The 21915-nt window shown below is 30.9% G+C and overlaps 1 protein-coding gene across 3 annotated transcripts in view; it reads right to left on the reverse strand.

Moving 5' to 3' along the window:
- The window catches only part of LOC127705196 (tRNA (guanine-N(7)-)-methyltransferase non-catalytic subunit wdr4-like), a 91546-nt gene extending 69642 nt beyond the window's left edge, over positions 1–21904 (reverse strand). Inside the window, exons 1-2 of one of the 3 annotated variants that reach the window (XM_052209513.1) lie at positions 21886–21904; positions 10167–10241 (exon numbers count right to left, since the gene is read on the reverse strand). In XM_052209513.1, the coding sequence (XP_052065473.1) occupies positions 10167–10213 (47 nt within the window). In that variant the 5' untranslated portion in view covers positions 10214–10241; positions 21886–21904. Of the gene's footprint in view, positions 1–10166; positions 10242–19229; positions 19412–21885 lie in introns of those variants that run through there. The other 2 variants (XM_052209514.1, XM_052209512.1) reach the window with 2 other exon arrangements.
- Positions 21905–21915: the final 11 nt, after the last annotated feature.

Genomic DNA, 21915 nt, shown 5'->3' on the forward strand with positions numbered 1-21915 from the left:
CAATCAATTAATCTGAGAAAGAAGCATCATTGATATATTTGGCAAGAAAAACACAAAACTGGTGTTCATATAATCATATTATTCATAAATGCATTTCTGGCCTAAATCATCAGTATTATTCTAAAAACAATATGATTTTTTATTATGCAAATACCTAGCCATTTACTTAGTGATTATTTGATTACTGGACAAGAATATGGATTATAAATTACTGGTGCTTAATTTGATAATGTTTTTCTGTATGAATATATAATTCTAAAAAGAACTTTTCCATCCAACTTTGGTTGTGAGTCAAGTTTCCATCACTTGCAAAGACAGCAGAGACAACTGAAGTGTAGCTGGCAGAACTTTGATACCCTATTTTAAATTTATTCACAACTTGTTTTAGACTCTGGCTATTAAGAACTTTTTACTATTATCTGTTGAATCTCATATGGTGACCCATAGAATAGTATCTTTTGATTATTTTATTTGTGTGTGTCTCATGGACATATATTCCATTCCTTTTATTAACATTTATATCCTGTCAGTATATATTATTGCATAATCTGTTGCTGGGGCCTCTTGATTCTTTATATCAATAAACCTTTACTTGTATTTGTTATACTCAGTCATAAGCAAGTAATTATAGAATACCGTTACTTTCCAAAATAAGTAAAATCTTTTGTTTGCAATTTTAGTCATTTGAATAATTTATGTATTATATTATGTCAATGTCAGGAAGGTATCAACTTTTCTTGTATGTAGGCTTTGAAACTGCAGAAGGGCGAGGTTTACCGAGCCCTTCAACTGTTTCTTGCTGAATACAAAAAAGTTTATAATTTTCTGACATTGACCTAATATTGTTTTTATACTGCAGCTAAAAATGGCTATAATTATACATTGTAGTAGTGAAAATGTGAACCCAAAAATAAAACATATTTTCCATCCCTAAACAAATCACAAATTATGAAAAAAAGTGTCATGAAATTGACATTGCACGATATACCCCTTTGTTACTTAGTATATTTGGTAGATAAAGACAACAGGAAGTGTTCTAGCTGCAGTATAAATAAGTTTCCTGATTTCATAAGAAATAAAATTCAGTATTTAAATTTGTGGGTTTAGATACATGTATATACATAGTTATAATAACCTGGAAAGGGAGCAAATGAAAGAAAGATGAAGTCGTTTGAGAGATAGGAAATGGGTTTTGTAAATAGGGAATGGACTCTCTTTTGGTCATTAAGTCTTTCATTTGCTTGAGGTAATTCAAAATGCCATCTGCAATGAAAAAAAAGTGTTTATAAAAATATCTTGTATTTAAAAATAACAAAAAAATTATACAAGTAGTCTCAGCAATGCAAGCCAAAAATTTTCCTAAAAATATTGTGTAGTATGAATAACTAAAAAAATTACACAATAAATCTCTACCACCATTGTTTAATTAAAGATGAAACAGGAGTAATTAAATACTTAAGATATAAATCAATAACAGAAATATAATGCTACTAGTGTTTACCGGAAAACAAAACACCATACAAAACTTCAAACACAGACAATACAAACAAAACTATAATCTGTAAATGTAACATCCAATTTACTAACAAGGCCATCCAGATTGGTCATTATAAACCTATTGTTTAAGTCATGTACCTGGATATAACAATATCACCATCATCTTTGCAGATGACATTTGAAATTGTGATATTTCGACAATAAACACCTAATTGTCACAAGAATTCAAGTTAATTATCATCTTCTGTTCCAATTAACCTTTCAGATGGCCAACAGTCAAATCTTTCCCATTTCCGTATGTATTCATTCTAATTGTTGGCTTATTCAATGTTGCCGCTGTAATTTCCACCACTCGTAAACATGCTGATAATTGTCGTTTCTACGTGACTGACAATATATGGAAATGTTGGCAAATAATAGCTGCATACATCATACAAGAGAATAAACAGTTAATTTCTAATGTCCAAAACAAGAAAAATCAATACTTGGTGATTATGAACGACAGATCTTCAAATTTCAAATTTCAGGTCTTGACGTTATTCGACTGAAATTTGTAATAGAAGATGATAAGTGGTCCAATCATATCGCTAGCCCTGAAGTTGCAGTGTTATTAAAACTGTGATCGGTGAATGGAAAGATAAGAATTTTTACCTGACAGTCTCCAACAGTTCTGATAGTTTCAGCGCAAAAATCACAAAGCATGCTGGGAGATAAAGTGGTTTATGACTAAAAATTCCACAGAAAAATAAAATCTCCCTGATACCGCGACATTATGATTCCGTCTTTGATTGATGACAAGAAATAATCTTCCAAAAACACAGGATTTGTTTACTTTCTGTTAATATTCCATATTCTAAATCACAGCATTGGTCAGTTGCTATGGTGATAGGTCTTAGCATACAATTTTACTTTCAGTAAAACTGATCAAAGTTGAGACTTTTCAATTCACTTTCAACCTATATTATAAATGATGACTCAAATGTAAAATATGTTAAAGGATTGGAATCAAAATAATAAAGGATTACCATTCTATGATACCTGAGCCTTGTCACTGGTCAAACTTTTACAATTTTTAATATACCCCTTACCTTCATTAAATCAAAAGCAAATACATTGTATCCTAACTTAAACTTAGATTAAAATTACAAAAAAATAACAGTAGGCTATTTCTGTTAGTATTTTTTGAGACATATTTAATATTTCTTTACTGAAATTGCTTTCTCTCTTTATTTTGTCTTCAAATGCAAAACCTAGTAAAATTTCCATAGTTCCTTCACTGAAATTGTTTTGTCCTTTTATTCTGTCTTCAGATGCAAAAAACATGATAAATTTTTTTTACTGAAATAATACAGTGCTTCGTCCTTTTATTTTGTCTTCAGATGCACAACCTGACAAAAATTTGCATAGTTTCTTTACTGAAATTGCTATGTCCTTTATTTTGCTTTTACATGCAAAATTTTGAATAGAATGCTATTGCAAACTTTGTTATTCTAGACTATGTTTTCTCATTTTATGTATAACTGGTAGGGTATTTTTATTTTCTTTAACACTGGCTAACTGCTTTTGTTCGTAAACCTAAAGTGCACTTGAATAAAATTAACTGACATGTAAATTAAGCAACAACTTTTTATGACAACTTCCTCTTATTTATTTTCCATTTCAGATCCAAATCACAATCATGTTTGACAAATAATGCAATATGTTGCCCAGTACAAACATAAAAGTGACCGGTTTTAATTTTGTGTTTATACCTTTAAAGGTATGTAACATCTGGCATATTGTTTGCTCTAGCTTAACATAAAAGGCATATTTTCTTATTCTTACTCATGTTGGATATGATGTAAATAAATTTTAAACTGTAAAGAATAGGGTTCAGTTGTATGAATTCCTGTGCAATATGTGACTTAGTAAAGTTGTAAGAATTAAACAGTAAATGATGAAAACAAACTTGGGTTTTTATCCAACATTCTGGCTATTATTCACTTACTAGGAAGTTAGTGTCAGTGGCAAATTTTTGGTAGTTTCAATATTAAAGGGGCATTAGCTACGAGATAAAAAAAAATTAAAATATGATTTTTTTTTTTTCAATCATTAATGAAAGTGAAATAGTGAAATAATAATTCGCTTTTAGCAGCCAGTTTAGTTCAATTTGTCAAAATAAGCTAAGAAACATTGCTGATGAATTATTCACTTGCAAGTGAATAATTCAACCTCATTGAATCCGTATTCTTGTAACCTTCAATTTAACCCCTTAGCTAGAAATTGGCTATGCATGTATAAGGCGTGTTTAGCCATTAAAAGGAAAAGAATGTCAACATCGAAAGTGAAACAAAGGTAAAAAATTTCATTGACTGATTCGATCCACAAAAAAATATTCTTATACAGGTAAAAACGATAATTAACTTACTTTTTTTAATGTATAACATGAAATCAAACAGACCTAGAAAAATCCAATTGCATGTGGTCGCTATCTGTTTATATTTATGTTTATGTTTATATCGGGTTATGTGACTGTCAGGCAGTCTTTGGATGTCATCTCGATGGTTAATCAGATGGCGTCTAGACTAAAATACACACGAAAAGATGATATATATTATGGATTCCTTGCATTGTTAATTGTTTACTTCAGACTTTGTGTAATTCGGATATACATTTTAGTATGTTATAAATCAAATATGAGAATTTGAGTAAAATCGGTGAACCTGAATTTGACACCTAATGCCCTTTTAAAGGACAAGTTCAATTTTGGCCAAATATAGCCTTTAATTTCAACTTTATCATAAATATCAAAAAGGCCATTATTTGGTTCTTAAATGGATCTATTGCAAAAGCCTTCCTTCTAGGTTAAACAAATCCCTTCATAAGAGTAATAATAGGCTACAATGTCTGCACATTTTGGGTATATTGTCAAAATAAAAGACAAATGTACTACTCGTGCATTCAGACCTTAAAGCTTAAAGAAAACCGTGGGCACAACGTACCATCCAAAATGTTTTGTAAACAAAAGATGCCAATGATGATACAAAACTTTTCTTGATCAGTAGTTGTGGCCAAAAAAAGTATGCTAAAAACTGTTATGAATTAAGGAAAAATTAGACTAAAACTGACCTTACAATAGGAATAATGCAACAATTTAAGGGTTATTACTTTGTAATTTATAATGTGATGTGCCTAAAAGAAGTTATTTTGTATAAATAGTAATATCACAACTATTTCTATGTAAAATTTGTAGTATTTTGGTCTGATTAAAATACATCAAAATCTGGCCAATTTAAAGCTTGACAATTAAGGATTGACATATAATGTAAAGATACTTATGTTAACTTGTTGATGTCTTTTTAATTTTGTTGTGATGTTGGGTTGCTGTCTACCACACATCCCTTTTTTTTTGTCTTGATGGGGATTGTGGGGAGGGGGATTGGGTCATCATTTCCTGTATCTTTATACCAATTTTTCTCTATTCTGAATATTTAAGCACCAAATAGTCTCTATTCTGTAGCATATACAGACCATTTATAAGCTAGTTATTACTTTTTCTAATATGACGTTCTTCAAAAGCTTTGAGTACTCACCCATGGTAAAATTCGAATATATTCATATGTCAGCTGATAGTCAAAGTCATGATTTGTTTGGGCTGTTCCAATCCTACTCTCACGTCTTATGATTTTTATGAATGAAGTTTACCTCACGTCAGACGGTGTAAATGACGTCATTGAAAGATGACGTAAGAATGTAAGGAATTTACGGGAAAATGCACGAATGGGAAACTGAGAGGAGTCAAAATATGAAAACATAAACAAACATTGGTAAGAATTTGAAAATGTCCATATCTTCTTAAATGAAATTAAGATAATAAATTCATCCAAATCTGTCTTAGTATGTAATTGTAAATCATTTAAGCATATCACTTAATTATTCAATTTTCTTTGTCGTTTACGTCAATATTTATAGTGTGTTCAATTTCGGGAACAGCAAACATTTCCCTTCACATAGAGCACTTTGATCCAAAAGAATTGAAAGTAAATATTAAACATGTTTTTTTTTTCATGGATTTAATCCTATGCAATAACTATCTTAGTCCTATCATGTTAAGATGCTACCCAAGAAAGGTCTGTTTTCTTATCACCCAAAACTGACTAAAACCCTCAAAATCCTAGCTTTAACCCTGATTGATTTCTACTGAAAAAAAACGTTATATGATGACCCCTAATACTTTCAGATCATTTAAAACAGAAATGTTTACAGAGTTCTAAATGCATACAATATTTTATCAAAATTTGAAGTATCGCCCATTTACTTTTACTTTGCTGCAAGTGATCTGTAATCTCTAAAATAATCAGAAAGCATGAGTAAACACATCTTCGCTAGCCAAGGGTTATAGTTGGATCGTAACCCTTGGCTAACGAAGATGGTGCAAACAGTTGTGATGACTTTGGTTAATTTGACCTGTTTTCAGCACACCTCAGAAACAGCATAAAAAATTTAATGGTAGTATAAAGTTTATAATATAATATTTTTCACCCATTTTGGCATAAAGTGATGAGATTAGATTTTTGAATGTCTTTATTTAATTTATTCCACGTTTTGTCTAGACAGAGCCAATTTAGAGCATGTCATTTGTTGAAGACCTCTAAGATATCTTTTTTAGGTTTAATTGCTTCGGTAAATTGTTGATATCTTATTGATTCAACCCCACATCACTATGATTTGAATTTTATGCATGATAAATATCCAACAATAAGATTATTTCAAATTATGAATATCAGCAAAAATAGGGTTGAGATTCCTAAACTAGAGGCTGCTAGTATCCCTCACCTGGCAAAAATAATACCAGTATTATCTATTTTCATCTTTTTTCAACATGTGTTTTTTTTTCAGGAAATAAATTATCTATTTCCGAAAAGACAGATTTCTAGTGAATGCAGAGTGAAATCTATGTCATTTTTTGTTTCTACATTACCAGGGTCACATTATTTATTTACACAAAAATTAGAATAAAAAGTTTTCAAAAAAAATCTTCAAACACTGAACCCAACACACAACACCAAATAGTTATTTCCTAAGGTGTCATCACAACATTAATGCCAAATGGAATGATTTGTACATCTCAATTTTATATTTTTTTCAATTTTGTAGTTTACAGTTTCTCTCTATCTTTTATTGTTTTCCATATAATATCTAATAAACTGCTTCGCTGAGCGCAGTTGGATACGCCTACAGAGGTCCAACCCTGAACAGTTGGGGCAAAAAAGGACACAATATTCAAGCTTGATACAGGTCTGAATTTGGATTGTAATTAAATATTTGACAAATTTAAGGTTTCTGAATAAATGTAGTCAAAGAACTTGAAATTGGTTATATGAATTGAATTTATATTCAATTAAAGATTTCTTGCTGTTGTGCAATACTTAGTAAATCTGTTGTCAGACTATAAACAAATAAAGTTCAATTTCTTCTCAATGTCATATTTGAAATTTATGAAAATCAATAGGAAGATTACATCAATAGCTATAATTAATTCACCAAAGTTTCATGAGAACTGCTGAAAGCATTTTTGAGTTATTGTCCAAAAACTGGAAAATCCCCCCCCCCTTTTTAATGAATAAAACCCCATAACTCAGAAATGTAAAATCTGAAATTTATAAAATTCTTAAGGGAGCTTACATTAACAGATATAAACAATTCACCAAAGTTTCATGAGAACTGCTGAAAGCATTTTTTAGTTATTGTCTGAAAACTGGAAAATACCCCTTTTTTTATGAATAAAACCCTGTAACTCGGAAACGTAAAATCTAAAATTTATAAAAATCCATAAGGGAGCTCATGTCAATAGATAGAAACAATTCACGAAAATTCCGTGCAATTTGGTGAAAGCATTCTTGAGTTATTGTCAGAAAACTGGAAAATTCTCACTTTTTTAATGAATAAAACCCCAAAACTTGGAAACGGTAATTCTGAAATTTATAAAAAAAACGAAAGGGAGCTCACGTCAATAGATATAAACAATTCACTAAAGTTTCATGCATATTGGTTAAAGCTTTTTTGAGTTAATGTCTGACATGTTGACGACGGACGGACGGATGGACAGACGGTCAACGGAATACCATAATATGTCCCGTAAACGGACGTAAAAAAAACGACAAGTTTGTGAAGAAATGACAGATCTTGACTTTCTTAGTATTTATGAATATTTTTTCCAAAAGGTAAATATTGGGCAAAAAGGGAAATATCTTGAATAAACAACCAATTGAAAGTTTAAACTAATGGTATGTTTTGCCTTGATTATCATTTTGCTATTTATAGTTCCTGTCTATGTATAAAATATTTCAATATAAGACATAAACTTTTGGACCAAATGAGCTAAAAATATCTTTTCCATTTTTCATTTTTAATTCGTATCTACATAAATTTCGTAGAAAAAAATCACTTCTAAAAATTTATACACTTTTTCAAATGTTTCTTTATAATGCTAAAATTTCATAGATTATATAAAATTTTGAATAAATTAATTTTATTTTTGCTTGATATATCACATAAAATTTGAATGGACATTACTGAGCTGTATGACTACACCTGTTCTAGAATTTATCATTACACTGACCTATACCCCCAGTTTATTATGGGTCTTGGTACTGTTTATAAACATCTTGGATTTTTTATTAATGTTTTGGACTTAATGAATAAGTTGAAATACCAAAAAAAATCTTAATATTATCCCCTGCAATGATAAGTGCTGTTGATTTTCAAGGATATTTAGGCTAGTTTTTTTTCACTTGTCATGCATGGCATTTGTAAGAATAATTTCACTTATGAAAATTCATATCGCTTTTAAAAAAGGATATCTAAAGGATAATCTGAGTCAACATGCAAACTGCTTGCAAAACTACAACAAAAGTATTTCCTAATAAGTTTTTATCCCATTTTTATGTCATTTGTAACAAAATAATAAGTATGTTTTTTTTATGAACACTGGTAAATATTAACAACATCTATAGATTTACCTTGAACCTATGTTAGACCTTAGCATTAAATTCATGAAGCACCTCACAATGATAAAGCAAGAGAAAATTAAAATTCTAAACATTGACAACTTTGATATTTTAAAGTAAGCAAGTAATGATTGTTTCAAAGATGACATGATAGCTGACTTAATCCCCAAAAAGATTTAAAATGGGTTTCATTTATCAAATTTTGTCAAACTTCAAAATCCCTTACTAAAGTCCCTGTCCAATCGCGGTCTGATTTATACAAACATTTTGCTGTTAAACAAACTTGTGTTATATGTGAAGGAGGTCTTTATGAATTTCATTCCAGTTTGGAGGGTTTTGAATCTTAAATTTTTGACAAATTATGTGAAAATTGACATCAAAAGATGAAAATTATTTAAATAACAAACAATACTTATAGAAAGTGAAAAAAAAAGAACTATTTGTTACAGTTTTAAAATTTTATATTAAAATTTTGGACTATTTGCCTAAGATTTAAACTAAAAATTAAAATATTAAAATAAATATTCAAAAGGAGGATTCCAAAAACAGCAACAGTATCACCGTTTAATTTTACCTGAATGGAATCACCACAAACCCTTAAGTATAAATCGACCTTATAGAAACTAACACAACAAAAATAAAAAGATACACACATCTAACAATAAGTACAAACTACCCTGACATAAAAAAGTAAGAGGATAACAAGAGGGCAATTAAAACATAGTATCAAAGAAGGAAGGACACATCATGGAGAAAAAGAAAAAAGGCAAAACATCCAGTCTTTCTATTATTTATGTTGTTAAGGTTGCAGTCTCAGTGACATATATACCTCACATCTCATTTTATTCATATATACACATAGAAATCTAAAGATTGAGCAACACAAATCAACCAAAACTAGAGGTTAACTTTGGTGCTCTGAAAGGGCAATTTCTGTTCATCTAATGACACCTGTCACGTAGATCATGACAAGGAAAACCAGTGATGAGTCACATTCTGTAATGTCAGATATATTGAAGGGCAGATGATACCACAACGAATAAAACCTATATATTGTTCTCTATTTGCACAGATATTCCATAACTGTCATCTGAATCATGATGGTGTCTGTAAAACTCTAAATGATCATGAAGAAATGAATTTAACTTTACCATTTAAAACCCTTAGTTCATTATTTTTTGGGGTCTCGATAGCCAAGTGGTCTAAGTAGTTCATCTACTGTATCAATATCCTGTCAACACTGAGGTTGTGAGTTTGAACCCAGCAAGTGGCAGGTGCATTCAACTACAATCTTAATTGACTAGGATTGTCAGTTTTTCTGCCGACGTTCGTTGTTCTCTCCATGCACTCCAGGGTTTATTCAACAATTAAAACTGGTGTGATACAGCCAATATAGCTGAAAGTGGCATTAAACACCAACAATCAATCAATATTTTTCCTTGTAAGCAGCAAGACTTTTTGAAAGAATCCTGGTACTTAATGCAAGCTATGGAATATCACATCATCCATATGAAGATCCTTCTTGAATGTTGGTACATAAAAATAGAAAGTTTACCATGGGAAAATTGAAGTTATCATTTTTGTTTTAAACTCAATTTCCTATCACAAAGTTTAATTCTCAACCTGGTCCTAAATGGATAAATCACTTTTTAGACGTGAAATGCTATTTTTGTACTATACCCAGAATCCTTGGTGTCTTGGTCTTTTTCTTTAACATCTTCTAACATAATCTTCTGTTGAACAATTTCTTCATTTCTAAAAATATAGAAGGATTATCTAATCAACAGACAATTCCAAATCTAAAAACTTGTATGACTTACAAATATTGCATATTGATTAATTACATTCTAATCTTAATATACTACATGTATCACCAAGGTTCTTAGTTTATTGTTTCATATAATATTAAGGCTGTTTTCCCCCTAAACATTGATCTATCCTATATTTGACTCTCAATCAGAACTGTTAAAACAGAGATATGCCTCACCTGCCTTGCCTTATAAAATACAAATTTGAAACTTCTTGCATATGGGGAGTGGATATCATTTTTAATTACTTCTTAAGCTTACCTGATCAAAAGATTACCCCTGAACAATGTCATGTGAATGTAATTACTTCTAATTCAGAAGAGCATGACAGAAAAATTAAGCCTTACAATATATTTGCAAATGAGATACATGTTTTCATAATATTTTTTTCATAGTACATAGACTCCTTTACACCATTCAAGGTCACTCAGACAATGAACCAAAAATAATCATGGCAAACAGCAACCAAAGACAATCACTGGACTTTAGACTCCAGACGTGAGGCAGACAGCAACCAAAGACAATCACTGGACTTCAGACTCGAGACGTGAGGCAGACAGCAACCAAAGACAATCACTGGACTTCAGACTCCAGACGTGAGGCAGACAGCAACCAAAGACAATCACTGGACTTCAGACTCCAGTTGTGATGCAGACACGGGGAGAATGTATCATGTGAACACTCAATCCTTCCATAGCCTGGGACAGTGGTGTAACAAAAATTCTGTTGGAAGGTAGCACGTTAAAATTCTGGCACAGCTTGTTGGTATGGAACAAAGCAGTTTTCATATTCATCACTGTAACATGTTTTCATCCTGATTTGTTTGTTATACTTGTACAATAAACCTTTGTAATAATTTGATATGAATTAAAGGAGATGTGTGGTATAGGTTAATAAGACAGCAACTCAACAATACAAATAACCAAAAGACATCTAAAGTGCAAAATACTGTCTTCAACAAAAGACAGGTGCCAATACAAAATATCAAGCTATATATCATCCAGAGTCTTTAAAAAGTAGTGAGTGAATAAATCTAACCGATACAATCAAAGATCTAGCTGCCATTAACACCCAATTCTGCAAAAACACACGAAATAACGAAAAATATGAAGTTTTTAAATAAGGAAAAGACAAAATCACAGACACAAGCTAAAATATATACTCAGCAACTTAGTTTTGAGAATTAAAACTAAAAGGCTTAAAGAAGCATAAGATTGAATCATAGGAAAAAGAGATTAATATTTAGTCAAAAACTTCAACTGGAAGGTTCCACATGAAAGAACAGATATATGTTATTTCATGTACTTGTATTCACAAATAATAAAATCATATAGCTATTATTGTTTAGTTGGTGTTTAATTGTCCAAATGATTGAATAGCTATTATTGTTTAGTTGGTGTTTAATTGTCCTAATGATTGAATAGCTATTATTGTTTAGTTGGTGTTTGATTGTCCTAATGATTGAATAGCTATTATTGTTTAGTTGGTGTTTAATTGTCCTAATGATTGAATAGCTATCATTGTTTAGTTGGTGTTTAATTGTCCTAATGATTGAATAGCTATTATTGTTTAGTTGGTGTTTAATTGTCCTAATGATTGAATCCATTTTTCTATCAACTGTAAAATCAATTGTTACAGAGAAATATAAAAATTGCAAAGCACTGAAATAGATATAATGTAAATTTCTCCAAAACTGAATTTCAATGTAGATATTTGAAGGAATAAAAATTCAAAACATTCTACATCATCATGTAAAAATATAGAATAAAACCGTACTGGAATTAATTGTGATATAACCCCTAAAGAGTCTCCTCTTACCATCCATGTAAGCTGGTGATATGAATGGTATGATTAATAATTAATAAGGTAATAAGATTCATGTTACAAGCTACCTGCATACATATATATATGTGTGTGTATTGCTATATGATGACCAAGACTAAATTGTTTTCCTTTAGTCCTTTAGCATTATATTACATCTAACTTTGTTTTATAACAGAGAAAAATAAATATTGGTAGAGGTACACTAGACAGAACTCCTTTAATATAATGTTAAATTACAACCTATATCAAAGAAATTGTAACATTGCTGAATCACTATTCTTCATCTAGGCAAGCGCTGCTAAGTTTTATTCTTCATCTTGACAAGTTCTGCATAGTTTTATTCTTCAATTTGACAAGTGCTGCATAGTTTTATTCTTCATCTTGACAAGTGCTGCATAGTTTTATTCTTCATCTTGACAAGTGCTGCATAGTTTTATTCTTCAATTTGACAAGTGCTGCATAGTTTTATTCTTCATCTTGACAAGTGCTACATAGCTTTATTCTTCATCTTGACAAGTGCTGCATAGTTTTATTCTTCAACTTGACAAGTGCTGCATAGTTTTATTCTTCATCTTGATAAGTGCTGCATAGTTTTATTCTTCATCTTGACAAGTGCTGCAAAGTTTGATTCTTCAACTTGACAAGTGCTGCAAAGTTTTATTCTTCATCTTGACAAGTGCTGCAAAGTTTTATTCTTCATCTTGAAAAGTGCTGCAAAGTTTTATTCTTCATCTTGAAAAGTGCTGCAAAGTTTTATTCTTCATCTTGACAATGAACTAAAGAGCTTACTAGTATTCTTTTCAAAAGGAACAAATCCAGGAGTTTTTTTTTGGAGGGGGGGAGGGGGGGGGGTTATGCTTCTGAGAATTTGAAATTAGAGCACCTTATTTTGACACAAAATTGGCTGTATTATGTACTATTACCCTGCCTGAATCTGTACAACAAGATGAATAGATTTGACTAGTACACTGTTGTCAAATATTCACTGAACCACAGACATAAGATACAATGCTTAGAGTTTATCATTCATGGTTATTTATTAACCCTGCGGCCACAATTTATTCAATGTTTAAGCGCTGTTCCTTTGCTTTTTGTGTTTTTGATAGATACCCTATATCCTTTCTTTTCTATTATAGAATATTAGGAGCATGGAAACCAAACGGAACCCTTTTTAATAACTTACACCTTTAGATGTATAACTGTATCAATTCTAACTGACTGTGTAAGGGGAAATGGCTTGGTAACTGACATACATTTAATAAAAAAAAAATACATGTAGTATACTCATCAGTTTTTCTGACAAACGTCGGTGGTTCTCTCCACATGTTCCGACACTCCAGCTTCCTCCACCTATAAAACCTGGCAGCCAGAAAACAGCCAACAGTATTGAAAGTGGCATTAAACACCAATCAATCAATCAATCTCAGATATTTTAAAGCTATATTTTTTTTTTATTTGATAGCTGACAACCCAAAAACTTCCCAAAGTAAGATGCAGGATAACCAGTCACTTTTTTATTACTACAGCTGACCTTTGACATAAAACTTTATGAACATCAATGTTTGAAATGTTGACCTATTTTTATTGGGATGCTAGCAATCTTTCATTGCTGTTCATTTTTAATCAGTAAATCTATGAAAAAAAGGGGGGAGGGAATTTTTTTACCCTATTAGATGGTATATTTTGACAATGTACAAACTTCAATAAAAGTTTTCTGAAATTCCATGAAAGTTTTGACAAAGGTCAAAACATTTAACCCTACTAATATAAAAATAAGGAGATGTAGTATGATTGCCAATGAGACAAATTTCCACCAAAGTTCAAATGAAGTGGATGTAAGCAATTACAGGCAACCGTACAGCATGTACTGTTTAAGAAAAACCTTCAACCAAACAATGTATCCAAATATCAACTGCAAAAAAAATTAGTCCATTTATCATTCATCATGGTGTTGTTTATAAGGCCCATAAATTTAAATAAGATCCATGTAAATTAATTTATCCTTTGATAAAACTTATTTTTAAAGGTTACCAATTTAAAACAGTACAAATGAAGTTAAATCTTTAAATATTGTTTAAATGGGTACTAAAATTGATTTTGTTTTTGAAAAATTAAAACATAACTAGATTTACATGATTTATATTGCTAAATATGTACAGTTACAATAACTTATGAACCTTCATCGGTACTGTTTACTTATGTTTTGGCATTGCACCAGGTAATGCTTTTCTCAGACTGCTAATGACCTCTTTTACAATAAATTCGTTGGATGTGTACTGATTGATACTTTAGTCTGGGAGAACATGATTTAGGTGTAATTGCCTTTGAACTAGCTTTCAGTAACTGCAAGTACTCTTATTTTCGGTACTTTGAGTCTATTTTTTTTATGTTTGTTGTTTTTGTGCCTCAGACCGATCTTTTGGGTTATGCCAATTGCAACTGATTTTACAGTTTGTTCTTATGTTGTGCTGTTACACCACTGTCTAGGTTAGGGGAAGTTTTGACCCTTAACAAACATGTCAAACCTTGCCACATTCTGTATGTGCCTGTCCCAAGTCAGGAGCCTGTAGTTCAGTGGCATTGGTTGGTTCATGTCTGTCATATTTGTTTTTCGTAAATCGTTTTCTTTTAAATTAGGCCGTTAATTTTTCATTTGAATTGTTTCATATTTTTCATGTGCGGCCATTATTAGCCAACTATATGGAATGGGTTTTTCTCATTGTTGAAGGCCATAACATGGCCTATAATTGATTATATCCCTTTCATTTGAACTCTGGTGATTAGTTGTCCCATTGGCAATCATATCACATCTCCATATTCTTATATAAATGTTGTCAACGCCTATGTCTATGAATACAAAATCAAATTTTACTATGTCTTGCTTTTGCTACTTACATCAACAGGCCCAGGGATTACTATGTCTCACTTTCGGGATGTATGTAATCCTAGACTGTATTCAAATGCTATTTGCAAACAAATAGTCCATTAATTAGTAAAATATGAAAAATTAAAATTAAATAATTTCTAAATTTTGCTCAAAAAGATATCTTTGCAGCAATTTCATCTGATGAAATTGCTGCAAAGATATCAACAGTAGCTTTGTAATCAATTGATTGGTATGATCTGTGTTGATTTTTTTGATAATCTTTTCTTGCTGATCATTTGAGTTTTTTTAGTTTCCATCTGGAAGCAATTGTTATAAGTTTTTAACATTTGGCCAAAAAAACAAAAAAAATGGGTAAAATTGTCTTTAGAGGGCAATAACTCACACACCTTGGTCTATGTGCATATATATACGTTGATCTTGGATTGCTGATCATTTAGTCTGTTTAGTTTCTCTCTATCTTTTTTAGTCTTACTCAAAACACATAAGAAGGTGAAAAAAATTCCTCATTTAAGGGCAATCACTCTTATATCAGTCTACTAACTATATCTGCAAAATTTGACTTGTTTGTAGATCTTGCCTTGCTGATCATTTTTGTGATTTAAAGTGTCTATTTCAAGGGCAATAACTCCACTAAAGAGTCGTCAGACATTATCTTCCATATTTTTTAATTGTAGATCTTGTCTTGCTGATCATTTTTGCATATTAAAGTTTCTATCTATCTATTATAATTTTTAAGATATATAAGGCAAAAACGGAAAAAATTGGTTAAAAACGTCATCAAAGGGCAATTACTCTAATAAGGAGTCAACTGACGATTTTGACCATGCAGACTTATTTGTAGAACTTGTCTTGCTGATCATTTTTGCAGTTTAAAGTTTCTCTCTATCTATTATAGTTTTCAAGATAATACGCAAAAATGAAAGAAAAATGGTAAAATGACATTTAAGGGTAATAACTCCTACAAGAAGTCGTCTGACAGTTTTGATATATACGAACAATTGGTAGAGCTCAACATTCTGAACATTTCTGCTGTTGTCAGATTTTCTCTATTTATAATGGTTTTCAAAATAATAGACAAAACTTGCATTTTACCCCTATGTTCTATTTTAAGCCATGTCGGACATCTTGGTTGGCAGGAGGGGTCATCGGACACATTTTTTAAACTAGATATCCCAATGATGATTGTGGCCATGTTTGGTTAAATTTGGCCCAATAGTTTCAGAGGAGAAGATTTTTGCAAAAGTTTTAGACGACGACGGACGCCAAGTGATGAGAAAAGCTCACTTGGCCCCTTGGGCCAGGTGAGCAAAAAAGTCAATTGACGATTTTGTTTCTGTTGACTTAATTGAAGATCCTATTTTGCTGTCTATCTACTATACTTGATGCACTGATCAGGATTAAAAGACATGAAGGGGGGAGATTTAAAAACTAGAGGCTCTAAAGAGCCTGTGTCGCTCACCTTGGTCTATGTGCATATTAAACAAAGGACACAGATGGATTCATGACAAAATTTACAAAAATTTACAAAATTTATGAAAATTGTAAAAAATTGACTATAAAGGGCAATAACTCCTTAAGGAGTCAATTGACAATTTTGGTCATGCTGACTTATTTGTAGATCTTACTTTGCTGTACATTATTGCTGTTTACAGTTTATCTCTATCTATAATAATATTCAAGATAATAACTAAAAGCTGCAAAATTTTCTTAAAATTACCAATTCAGGGGCAGCAACCCAACAACGTGTTGCCTGATTGGTCTGAAAAATTCAGGGCAGATAGATCTTGACTTAATGAACAATTTTATCCCTGTCAGATTTGCTCTAAATGCTTTGGTTTCAGAGATATGAGCCAAAAAACTGCATTTTACCTATGTACTATTTTTTAGCTATGTCGGCCATCTTGGTTCGCGGGCGTGGTCATCAGACACATTTTTTAAACTAGATACCCTAATGATGATTGTGGACAAGTTTGGTTAAATTTGTCTTAGTAGTTTCAGAGGAGAAGATATTGTAAAAGATTACGAAAAAATGGTTAAAAATTGACTATAAAGGGCAATAACTCCTTAAGGGGTCAACTGACCATTTTGGTCATGTTGACTTATTTGTAGATCTTACTTTGCTGAACATTATTGCTGTTTACAGTTTATCTCTATCTATAATAATTTTCAAGATAACCAAAAACGACAAAATTTCCTTAAAATTACCAATTCAGGGGCAGCAACCCAACAACAGGTTGTCAGATTCATCTGAAAATTTCATGGCAGATAGATCTTGACCTGATAAACAAATTTACCCTATGTCAGATTTGCTCTAAATGCTTTGGTTTCAGAGATATAAGCCAAAATCTACATTTTACCCCTATGTTCTATTTTAAGCCATGGCAGCCATCTTGGTTGGTTGGCCAGGTCACCGGACACATTTTTTAAACTAGATACCCCAATGATGATTGTGGCCAAGTTTGGTCAAGTTTGGTCCAGTAGTTTCAGAGGAGAAGATTTTTGTAAAAGTTTACGGACGACGGACGCAGGACGCAGGACGACGGACGACGGACGACGGACGCCAAGTGATGAGAAAAGCTCACTTGGCCCTTTGGGCCAGGTGAGCTAAAAATTAATTAACCCTGTGACATGTTCATGTGCCTGTCCTAAATCGGATAATTTGTCAGCTGTTGTCTTATGCCATACTTACATATTTTTGCTATTTGGAGAAGATGACAATGATTGCAAATCTTTGATAGTCCTTGAATTGCCCCCTGACCCCCCCTAGAATTTTCTATATATTTTTTTTAAACTTGTCCTAAAAATCCTTAAAATTTTAGTTGTTAATTTTCATACTAATTGTATAATAATATGGCTAGAAAACTTAAGAAATACAAATCCACTGATCAAGATTAAAAGGCAGAAGAGACCTGTAGATGTCTTTTGGTTATTTTTTTGGTTTGGGTTATAATATAAATAGTTACATTTTTGAATAGTTTTTTGAAAAAGCTGAATAAGGACCAAAACAATTTTATACTTGACAATTATGAAATCTATCAAGTCTACTAAAATACAGAGTATTTGTCTGTTAAATTATAAATTACTGGAAAATATTTCAACGCTTTGCGCGTTAATAAAAAAATACACACTATATACTATAGTATCATTAATGAAAAATTCACATTAATTAACTAATTTTAGTTTTCCATCCAAACATTATATTTATTAATAACCAAATTTCAGAAAAAAATCTGGAACTTTTTTTTTCATTGTCAGAGTTAATATACTCCCAGAATGATAATTGTGTTAACTTAATATCAATTGTCTAATTAAAGAAAAAACTGTCACAGGTGTTCAGAATAAGCTTGTATAATATTTTCATATCTGACATGATCTAACTAATTAAATTAATTAATTAAAGAATAAAAAAAAAAGTAACAGATTGTATTACACTTGTCATATCAGTAAACAAAATGAGTGAACAAACTTCCTTCTGTAGCACTCAAGGTGTGGCAAATTATCACTTGTTCAGTGTTTGTGACAAATATCACATACATCATGTACATGTACATTGCAAATCTGTGATACTGTCAGATACAACTATGTTAAAATAGTTTGACTTCATCAAACGAAAGTGTTAAGATATAAGAAAAGCTTGAAAAACTACATCAACAGTTTAGGAACTTTTTTAAGAACTATATTTGTTCACTCAGTCATAATTTATACATGCAATAAGAGGAATAACATGATCAGTTATCTACAGCTTTAATTTGTTATTATATAAGAGTAAACTTTAAAACCACTACATTATGTATTAGACAAATATATAAGTGCAGGAAAAATAATTTGGAAGATTATCTGTTTCATTAATACTCTCAATAGATTAATAATTGGTAAATGTGATCTGATGTACTCAACTGGACATGGGAGAGAAAGTCCATCTACTTCATTTAGACTTTGGTGGATAGTTCTCATTGTCAGGTCTAAATTTAAACAGGAAAAATTGCCTGTGCTTTTCTCACTTTTTGAAAGACACATGTGCATTTGTCTCTGTAGAAAATACTTATATACCTTTATTTCACTTAGTGTTAAGTAAAGGTACAATCATGTATGTAGGTTGTCTTTTTTTACAGCTAGAATGCTCTAGCCAAGTGTCTGTGTTGAAAGACCTGCAGTATTTTTCTTATCCACTGATCATTTCAAATCGACATTTCTTCATGAACTTAAATACAAAACGATATCTACCTTGAAGTTTGCGAAATAAAGTTGCACCCACTAATGCAAATAATACCACACGTGAAACTCTTTAAAGTTGCCATTTCAATACAAATTATCGCTTAAATCGTTATAAATTTCAGAACTCTTCATAAAATATCAAAGTTTTCGTGGATTCCTTAACAAAAATCCTGATCATAGTGAATTGAATAAGCCAATTAAGAACAGTTATTAGTTTGTAAAAAGCAGATAACAAAGATAACATCTACTTTCACTTTCAAATTAATTATCGTAAGCGGCCATATGCACCGGTGAAAAGTAAAAGTATAGTTTGTGACGGGTTCAGCATCAACATTCCGGCATTGTAATACATAACTTTATTTGTTTGCAGAATAGTAAAAAATATCTCACCCTTCATTTTTACAATTTAGCTTTATTATGAAGTAAAGAGAAACACAGACGTTTTATGTCTCTGATTAACATACAAACAAAGATATTTTTTTTTCAATTAAGAATATTTGAAAACTGAAAGAAATCTCAGACAGTATGCACAGCTGGAACAAATACGTCTATTGGTACCAGCAAGGAATTGTTTATTCAAATATACAGTTCCTTGGTACCAGTGCACAGTAAGATGCATTTCTATGCTATTATTATAGACAAATTATAACATCAAGATTTTAAGGGGATTCTAGGGCCGGATTACACTAGGAAAGGGGGTCCTATATGATCTTAATTTCGCAGATTTTATGATATACTGATAACACCATATTAATGACAGACAACACATTGAAGGTAAAGGAATAAGAGAATATCGAACTCCCAAAACTCTACACTTATAGACTTAAGCAATTCCCAAATTCCGCAAATTTGAAACTGATATAACAATGGGCCAGATGGATACATTTAAACAAGAGGCTGTAGTGAAAACTATTTTGAATTTCGAGCGATAATATACAGTGATATTGTCTTTTACATTTCTATACATACATATATGAAAAAAAAATCAAATAATTCGAATACCCTGAATCTGGGACCTTAGTATAGTAGGTCCATGCCTGAATTTATGATATCATGAATAATTTAACTTTTGAGATTTGGTTTCGATGTTTTTTTGGTTTTTTTTTCATTGCATAAATTATCATTCTATCATTCTATAGTTGAAAAATTTTACTAGGCTACTAACTCAAAGAATCAAAGAAGAAAGAGGAATATTAATATTACGAATGCTAATACCTATAGTAGAGAAATACAAAATTGATACTTTCCAAAACACAGATGTCCCCTTTAATAATTTTCCCTATAGCAGAAAATGGAAATATTGTAAATTGTGTTAATTTGTCTAGTACGTGACGGTTTTAACACATATACAACCAAATAGCTGTCGGGTCTGCGAGAAATAAATTCACTCGAGTCATTACTATAATAACCAAGAATTTAAATGCAAAGGCAAGGAACTACTATAAAAACAAAAACAAAAACAAGTACAAAGCCAAAATAATTTTGCTCTAAAGGGAACACGATATTTATCATTTTTTTAAATAATCATCAAAAAAGTCTTGTTTAAGTCGATATCATCATTATGTTAAATGAATTTGTCATATTCTTCATCCTTAAAAATGTGATAACGTTTGTAATCACTGCTTCTGGTGGTAAGCATGGCTAGATAATTCCATGTATTAGTCCTGTCTCTAGAAAAAAGTAATTTGGTAGTTCAATGGCTAAATTTTGTTCTCTCTATTTACTGTATTTCCTTTTTTGCACCAAAAAAGGAGAAAAAAGAGGTAAAAAATTACGTCAGAGAACATTTACATTAGGTCTGTTGTGGAAGGCTGGGGTTGTGTCCAACATAAATAGATGTTTTTTTATGTAGGCAACTTGAGAACATTTTTGTTGGTCTATTCATGGTTCAATTTTTTTACTTTAGTGTTGACAACTACAAGGTTTAAAATTTGACACAGTTTACCATGTATAGTTTATAGGGCATGCAAGATGTGGTGAATTGAACTCGTAGGTCTGTATCCACACGAAGATAACTCTAGCTATGATTTACAACTTTTTTCACTTTTCTTTATCTTTTATTTTCTTAATCAACCAGAGACGTATAAAGTACTGTCTATATTCAACACGACAGTTAGACCTATATGCAAAGCCATGCATCTTACGATTCTGCATATTTCAATCTATTCTAGCAAAACATGTACAAGTAGATATTGAATGAGTGGAAATGGTTCCTCTTTTGAATTATGATTTAAAATTATATTCGTTTCTATTTTGACATTCATATTGCTTTAGAAATTCATATCTCTGCATCAGCTTAAAAAAAATAATATTTCCTTTCCAATTTACGATTGTGTTGACTTGTATTATCTGAATATATTAATTTTATTGTCTCCGACATTGAAATGTATATCTAAGTGTTGAAATTTTATTATTTGTTATCTTTTATAATTTGCAACCAACTTGCATAGAGCAGTGTGTATTAATTTCTTTTCTTCGTGCTTTTTTTTTCTCCCATTTTTGCAAACAAAATGAACAAAATTAATAAGCTTTGTTTTCTTGTTCTTGTTCTTTTTCCATATTTTATGTCGTTCAATAAAACTTAGATCTAACAACTTTTATATATTTGAAAATATTTTTAAAAAAAGTTAATTTTCCCTCAAAAGTTATATTTTTGCCTACTCACCAATTGAAAAAAAACTATCCAGTTTATAAG

The sequence above is a fragment of the Mytilus californianus genome, unplaced genomic scaffold (assembly GCF_021869535.1).
Source record: "Mytilus californianus isolate M0D057914Y unplaced genomic scaffold, xbMytCali1.0.p SCAF_6, whole genome shotgun sequence".
NCBI lineage: Eukaryota > Metazoa > Mollusca > Bivalvia > Mytilida > Mytilidae > Mytilus > Mytilus californianus.